The sequence below is a fragment of the Triticum aestivum genome, chromosome 3A, assembly GCF_018294505.1.
Source record: "Triticum aestivum cultivar Chinese Spring chromosome 3A, IWGSC CS RefSeq v2.1, whole genome shotgun sequence".
NCBI classification, from domain to species: domain Eukaryota; kingdom Viridiplantae; phylum Streptophyta; class Magnoliopsida; order Poales; family Poaceae; genus Triticum; species Triticum aestivum.
Genome location: NC_057800.1, coordinates 188743959 through 188751914, shown reverse-complemented (window position 1 = coordinate 188751914; position 7956 = coordinate 188743959). Strand labels below are relative to the sequence as shown.

The window sequence follows — 7956 nt, the reverse complement described above, 5'->3', positions numbered from 1 at the left end:
CCACCATATTGTATCATTCGGCCATGTACTCTGGTTTGTTGCTTTATTTATAAAGCGGGGCGAAAGCCTATTTCGAGAGGGAAGTGATTGACACCATGCAGGACAGAGGACAGTCGGCGGGTATGGCGGCGGCATTTTTGATGATTGTTTTCACTATGCCTGTGATTTTGTTACAACTAGATTCGAACATTGTAATAGAGAGACAAATAAAGTAGCTCATGAGCTCGCTAGGTTAGCTAGATTTTCTTCTACTTCGGATTGGTTCGAGGAGCCTCCGAATGGAATTGTAATGATCCTCGCAAACGATATAGTGATTATCTCTAATGAATAAAGTCTCGTTTTATTTCGAAAAAAAACAGGATCTTGACATTCCTTGAGGGGTATTGCAAGATCGAGGACCGTCAAGTTCATACTCAGCTCCAACAAGATCTTGTTGAGCATCATTGGCAACGTCTAAGCGGGTCCTAATTGTTCTATGAAATGCTATTTGCTACATTTGAACCATTCGGCGTGTTTAAATTCGATTTGTAAACTATATTTATAATTTGCTTGAACATTCAAATTTATGTTTAGTTTATATATGTGTGCCAATGTGTAGTTGCATTTTTACTAGAATTGCTAAGTTTAGAAAAACATAAATTTACTCCATTATATTTAGGGGATCGGCTAGGTCCGGCCAAAAACTTAGTGGCTACATGATAAAGGGATCGGTTAGAAATGTCCTTAGAGGCTAAATGATAAAGGGGTCGCTTAAAGATGCTCTTAAAACCTGTTACTTCACTAAGTTTTAGGGGTTCGGTTAGAAATGTCCTTAGAGGCTAAATGATAAAGGGATCGCTTAAAGATGCTCTTATGCTTATTTTTTTCTGGACATAGTGCTAATAGTGTTGCTCGTCTTTGTGCAAGAGAGGCACTTAGTTCTGTTTCTGATGCACTTCCTTCATTCCAAAATAATTGACCTTCCCAGAACTTTAAGACAGATTAAGGTGGCGGCTGGAATCTCCTTTATATCCTTCGATTTTCTACTAGTGAGTAGTGACTGAACAACCATCATTAAAGTGGAGGAGGAGGAGGAGGAGCACGGTAGGAAAAAAATGGTGGGAAAGATGAACCAGTGACTCAAAGCGCAAGTATTTCAAAAAAAATGTTGCTCCCTCCGATCCAGATTAATTGCTACTATTTTAGTACTCCTCCCGTTTCTAAATATATGTTTTTAAAGAAATTTTAATATAAACTACATACGGGTGTATATCGACGTATTTTAAAGTATAGATTTATCCATTTTGCTTCGTATGTAGTCCATATTAAATGAAATCTTTAAAAGGACTTGACGGAGGGAGTACAACTTTAGAGAGGCCTGCCTTTGCTTGGCCACTGTCAGGCATGCAGCAGGAGATGGAGCTGCCGCAGGTTGGTACGCTCTACACGGGAGGACAACACATCACCTCCACTTCCCTCACGGGACGATGAGTATCTCAATAGTTGGTGCACTTGTGCTGCCGAGTTTCTCAGTTCAGGGTCTAGGATTTCATGGGTCAATGTATGTGTGTCTTCTTCATCCCGACCGATCGTGCATGTGGGGAGAAGCAACAAAGTGTGTGTTTGAATGAGGAGCCAAATGGAATGGAATGGAGTTTCATGATTAAAACGAGTCGGTTTCATTCATCTGTTTGGTGTTTGGTTGAAGGTATAAAATGTTATTGTTTCGCTCTTGTGTTTGGTTGAAAAGATGGAATGAGGCAAATTTGATTCAGCTCACCTCTTGCATCGAGATGATGAGATTGCCTCCCATATGTAGATGTTGTACAATCAAAACAATTATAGCCTTCGCAATTTCAGCAACATACTACTCTCTCTGTTCCTAAACATTTATCTTTATAGAGATTTCAACAAGTGACTACATACGGAGCAAAATAAGTGAATCTACACTCAAAATATGTCTATATACATCCGTATGTGATAGTTCATTTGAAATCTCTAAAAAGACAAATATTGAGGAACGGAGGGAGTATTTAATTTGAATTTTTGGTAATATACTCAAGTTTTCAATAGCAATTTATTCATACTTCTAGCGCAATCAGTAAGTAATATACACTCGCAAGCATAACAAATATATGCATCAATTCACTGCTCAATTTGACAGTGTAAACATACTGGATCACAGAGCTACAGGTAGAGATTTTAATATTAGACAGAGAGAGAGAGAGAGAGAGAGAGAGAGAGAGACAGATAGACAGAGAGAGAGGATAGATAGTGTAGGTAGGTAGATAGATAGATAGATAGATAGTGTAGGTAGATAGACAGACAGATGTATACATCAAAAGCTAAATCATAAACAATAACACTTTCCATGTAACACATGTTCTTGCAAGTACATTTGCTACACAGTTTTGCCATTGCTTAACGCTTTGTAATGTCAGCTAGTATATGCCTGTATACATATTTCAACAAAACTGAGCTACCTTCCTGCTGGGTTCAATTTGCTTTCTCTATATGCATGTATGAGTAAGACTGGGGAATGCAGACCAGACCAGTCCAGAAAAAATGACGATCAGGTCTGTATCCCTTTTCCTATGTTGTTAGTCCCCTGACGTCCCTTGGAATCAGAAACAAAAATCCAATAGGTAAGAGAGTGCCCATCAGCTGAACAGTTAGGCCGAGTGCCAGATTGTCAAACTGTACCGACGAGATGTTCAAAGCTGACGTCAATGCAGCTCCAAGGAATGAACCTAATGTCGAACTGAGGTTGTTAATGGACATGAACAGAGCAAACAGTGTGCCCTCGATTCCAGGTGGGCAAAGTTGTCCCGAGAGGATTAGGAACGGCATCATCCTGCCAAATGAAGACAATAAAGTTAGAATCACTATTGTGTAAAATGTGTAGGTAAGATGTCAGATCTTCAGCCATGAGTACAATAATGGATTCATACTGGATAGATTGAACAATTTCCTCATTTTTTCAGTTGTTTTGATTAAGAGAACAATATGAACCTACTAACTAATGTCAATTATTATACTGGATAAAGTGAAGAATTTTCCTCAGTTGCAAAAAAGAACATACAGTCATCTAAAGAAATTTATGACATACAGGTCACACTTTAACCATGAGCTCAAGAAACATTCATGAGGGCCACTTGATTGACGCTCACCCAAATAAAGGAAATAAATAAATAAGAGTATGACTGTATCTGTCTAGTTTTAGTTGAAACAAAGAAGTTTAAGTTGGTGACTAATGAGTTGCCACAACACTAAAATATTTTAAATGCAAGATTAGTCAATGCAGGATCAGTAACTCTGGGCAGCAACTTAGGGTTTCTAACAGAAACGCATCTCAAACTGGTTTTCTAAACTACAGGTCAAGCAGAAACTCAGTTAATGGTTTGCAATCTACTACCTCCGTCCCAAAAAGCTTGTCTTGGATTTGTCTAGATACGGATGTATCTAACACTAAAACGTGTCTAGATACATTCGTATCTAGACAAATCTAAGACGAGCTTTTCGGGATGGAGGTAATACTCCCTCCATTCCCTTATACAAGGCCACAAACTCAAATTACAGGTACCAAGGTAAAATTTAATGATTGCTTTGCAAGCTAACTTTTCTTGTTAACTGGGATCATTAATATGCCAGCATGCATGCAAGGAAGGAATGAGAAGGAAGTAGCACAGTGTCATTATGACCACATGCATGCAAGTATTAAACAAGTTGCTAGTATGAGAAAACATCATTAAATTTTGCCTCGATTACTGTTAGTGGCCTTGTATAGATGCAAATTGTATTTTTCATAGTGGCCTTGTATAAGGGAATGGAGGGAGTAGTTCACATGAGTATGAAAGAAATGTCAGCTAGAGGATATACTTGAATTGGTTGATTGCATCAGCCAAAGCAGAGCCCCACAGCACCATGTATTTGTCTGCTATTCCATACTGCATATGTAATCTTGACACCAGTAAAATGTCCAGTACAGTAATTATCGCAAGGCCAAGATGTGCAAACCTGTAAAATAAGGACAGCAACTATTAAAGGTGGCACATGTAAGTACCTAACAACTTCAAACAAGTGAATAGATTTACATTCTAGCCAATTACCCCCATCAGTTTTTTAACAACATTAATAAAAGAGCATGCACTTGCACTCACAAAAACACTGATCGAGATCAATAAATGGTTTATACCAAAAATACCAAGATGAAAATTCAGTCCAATTCATCGAATTATGGACAGCCAACTTACGAAAAGTTCATAGAAAATTTCAGTCAGTACATTAAGCATATATGCATAACATTTCAACTTCCTTTAAACAAACTATATGGCACTAATATAGATAGTGTGTTGACATTTGGAAAAGATAAACAGCTTGAAAAAATGACTTACATAAGAATATTCCTGAGTTTTTTATGCTTTAAGTAGCGGTTGTAGATATATGTGCCAAGCATTAGACTGAACCACCCAATCACACGTGCAGTCCCTAAGAAGGATGCCTCCAGATGTAGAACCTCCGTTTGATAATAGAACATTACTGTTGAGATATTTGGAACTGCTGCATTTGAAAGGAAAAACCATGCCATAGGTCTAGAGAAAAAGAAAGGAAGTTACCGATTAAGCTCTTCGGTGCAAGATGCAAACATCAGAGAAAATGAAATTGCAGGGTTAATTACCGCAGAATTGCTGGCTGCTTAAAAGCTGTGCATAAACTGAAGAAGGCTGATTTCAGAGATGAGTATAAATTAACTGAATTATTGTGCTTCTCATGACCTTCAGGTCGTTTGGACAATGTTTTCCTTTTGTTCTTTTTACGAGCACCCTTTCGCCTCCTAGTGCTCGCATATTTAAAAGATTCACCTGAGCCTTGTCCAGCAAAAGCACTATCAATATTCTGATCATCAGCATGATCATGTGCAGCATTATCTATCGTGCTCTCAAATCCTTTTGGAGATTCCTTAACGAAAACACATGTAACTAGTTGGAACAGTGGAAGAGCAGAGAAAATAATATAAATAACATTTATTGGGAGATTGGACAATGCGTATCCTCCCAATAAGCTCCCAAATATCCCCCCTACAGCCATTGATGACCAAGATAATGACTGGAGATCACCAGCAAATTCTGGCCTGAAAAGAGAATAATTCAGGTTTTAAGGCATTGTATTGGAGTACTTATTATACAAGGTGAGACAAGATGCACCATATTACTCACCCTGCTGATCGAACTGCCTCTGCAATCATTGCATCTATAACAACATCTGCCATGGCAGATCCCAAGTTCTGTACAATCAACATTAGCGTAAAAAGATTGCTTGAGCTCCTCAAATGTTCTGACAGCCCAATGATAAGCCATGGAAATAGAGAAAGACCACTAGAAATGATCAAATAGGGTACACGCTTCCTCTGCTTAATTGGAATACAGTCCGACACAATCCTGCAAGTACAATTGATATATGGGTGAGTAAGTAAAACCAGGATTTTTTTTATTGGGCGGTCAGCAACATGTCCAGTAATGCATGTACCAAGGCATATATGGAAGTTTTACAGCTGTTAGCAACACGTTGTGAACCTTTATCCACAACAGGATAACTAACGTACTGAACATAGCCAGATGGCAATGCTGCAAGATATTGGTAGACATAGGTTGGATGAGAGGTTATTTCAGAGAGAAAAGATTGGTTGTTTCTTCCTGAAACATAGATACATGGCATCTCTACAGTGGATGCTTGGATCTTTGACTTTTCCTAGCACGATACAAACTCCTCATGGTTGGACTCCTTTAATCCTAGACTTGCAGCCCTTCCTCCCGTTTCCTTGGTGCTGCAAATCCTTGTCTGACACATGACCGTCTTCTGCTACAGGCCTACGATGCACCTATGTCCTTGGCCACCTTGACAGCCAGCTGGTGCAAACTAACTGCCACTGGCTTGATGCAACATACTAATGCATACAACAACACCACTGCCAAAAAGCAGCGCAACTCTGTGGACAGGAGAGTACTAGGACAACCATAGATCATGGACACTAGCTAGAAAACCGATTATGAGTTTGATATTACACGGGCCTACGTACTAGTACCGCTGAATGCCTTAATTTGCAGCAACAAAGCTATTTGACCAACAGATGTGGGAAATACTTTCTGTGATGTGTTCCTTTTTGCATTTCCATGTTACTGTCATGTGCCCATGTCTACAAATGAACTGTTCTTGTTAATCAATTTTCTGTTAAGATAACTTGAATACAAACTATGTTCAGATTGTTAGTGATAGGTTCTATTCACGGTAATCTGTAATTAATCAGAAATTGAAAAAAAAATTATCTCTGGTGGAATAATTATGTATCTATAGTAGCTCCATAAAAGTCCAGTAATAAACTTGTGTTGTGGTGGACACCAATATCAAACAATACCTAAGCTTATGCCTGAAAAAAGCGTAATTCTGAAAACTGAGATGTAAGACTCGTGACATTTGGAAACAAAAAAGTTAGTTAAAATATCTATATCCCAAGATATAGGCAAAGGAGAAGAATGATTATTTTGCATCAACCAAGGTTAAATTGTCGGTAAGTTTCGCTTCATATAAAGCAAAGAAGAAAAGGTAACATTACCCATATATAGGTTTTATGCTCCAAGGGAAAAATGCAGCAGAGACCAAAAACTGTGATGTTGAGGGTGACAGCTTCATGATGTCCTTCATTTGATATGAGACAGCTGTCCAGACAAAAGATCTGAAACCCTAAAACATTGAAGAATACATATTAGAACGTTTAAAATGTTAACATGTTCTTATTTGTGAAGCATTCAAGAAAAACAAACAGATTTGAAGGAGGGCCTCTTTAGTTATGCTGAATTCAGACATGGAATTTGCAACCGAGACATATCGCCAAAGCATGCAAGTTGAACAAGTGCTAAGGATATGAATGAACAACCTTGGCCCCCTACATGCTACCTTAAGGTATTTGACATGCCACCAATGCTCAGCATCCTGTGCAATTACCACATCAAGTAGTTTTAAGGCATCACAATCCAAGGCCAAGACTCGCCAACACTCGGATAGTTTCACATTTCCATGGGGCAGAGAATGACTTATCGATTCTAACCGAATTTCTTAAGCGCAATTGAGTCTCTCTATACAGACAGTGACTGATTTGGCGGCATATAAACGCTAGACGTCCATCTCAAGCTACTCTGGCAGCACGGGCTTCACATTCGCAACAAGATAAAATTAGCGTGCTGTCTACAAAAAGAATCCTTCATCATCTTGCGTGTTCTGGAAACATAAATTACGAAATGATCCTACGGACACGCACATGAGCGGCAGATCTATCTAAATCGACGGTGCGTGTACGGAGAAATGAGTGCGGTCACGAGGAGCGTCAGGGTGCCGGGAGAGAGGAAGAGACCTGGATGAAGTAGATCAGGCAGACGAGCCACAGGAACGGCGCCCCGAACGCCGCCGCCATCCGCCCCGCCCACCACGGCGAGGCCGGCGCCGCCTCCGCCATGGTCCCGACTAACAAGCGAAACGGATTTGCCCCTCCTGATCTGGCAAAATGAACCCCCGGGGAGATCTCGGCGTCTGAATGGATCGGAAGTGGGGGAGAGAGACGGACCGGAGTGAGGGCGGTGCAAGAGATGCGGGAATGCGCTGCCCGTATGACGCATGCACGGAGACGTCGGAGGATGGATGTCCTCCGGCTTGACGGGGTTTGTGAGGGCTGACTGAGACGCCACGCCCGGTGCCTGGCCGTGTCACAGCTCATCGACATGTGCCGTTTGATTGGCGCGACGGTTTTGGACAGCCACTCAGACTCTGCCACGTCGGGAGCTCCAGCAAAGCGTTGCTCTAGCTCCGTTGACTAGGACGGTCCGTGTAAGCTAAGATAAAATCTGTGCCTCCTTTCCTCCATCCATTTTCTATAAAAAAAATAGATATTCTTGCTTGTGAGGTCACTTGAGATAAAACTATCCATCC

General features: G+C 40.3%; 1 protein-coding gene across 1 annotated transcript; it reads right to left on the bottom strand.

Moving 5' to 3' along the window:
* Window positions 1–2311: 2311 nt before the first annotated feature.
* Window positions 2312–7722, bottom strand: LOC123060914 (probable folate-biopterin transporter 4). The gene is made up of 7 exons (XM_044483784.1): window positions 7385–7722; window positions 6590–6717; window positions 5196–5417; window positions 4658–5110; window positions 4374–4571; window positions 3859–3996; window positions 2312–2833 (listed from the first exon to the last, which is right to left on the bottom strand). The coding sequence occupies exons 1-7, from the start codon at window positions 7484–7486 to the stop codon at window positions 2572–2574; spliced, it is 1503 nt and encodes a 500-aa protein (XP_044339719.1). The 5' UTR covers window positions 7487–7722; the 3' UTR covers window positions 2312–2571.
* Window positions 7723–7956: the final 234 nt, after the last annotated feature.

Bases quoted from the DNA above. Each gene is read 5' to 3' on its own strand.
- LOC123060914 (XM_044483784.1), bottom strand. From the start codon at position 7,486: ATGGCGGAGGCGGCGCCGGCCTCGCCGTGGTGGGCGGGGCGGATGGCG. The intron at 6,718-7,384 runs GTCTCTTCCTCT...TCAATGTTTTAG, and splicing joins GCCTGATCTACTTCATCCAG to GGTTTCAGATCTTTTGTCTG. The intron at 5,111-5,195 runs GTGAGTAATATG...TTCTCTTTTCAG, and splicing joins GAGGCAGTTCGATCAGCAGG to GCCAGAATTTGCTGGTGATC.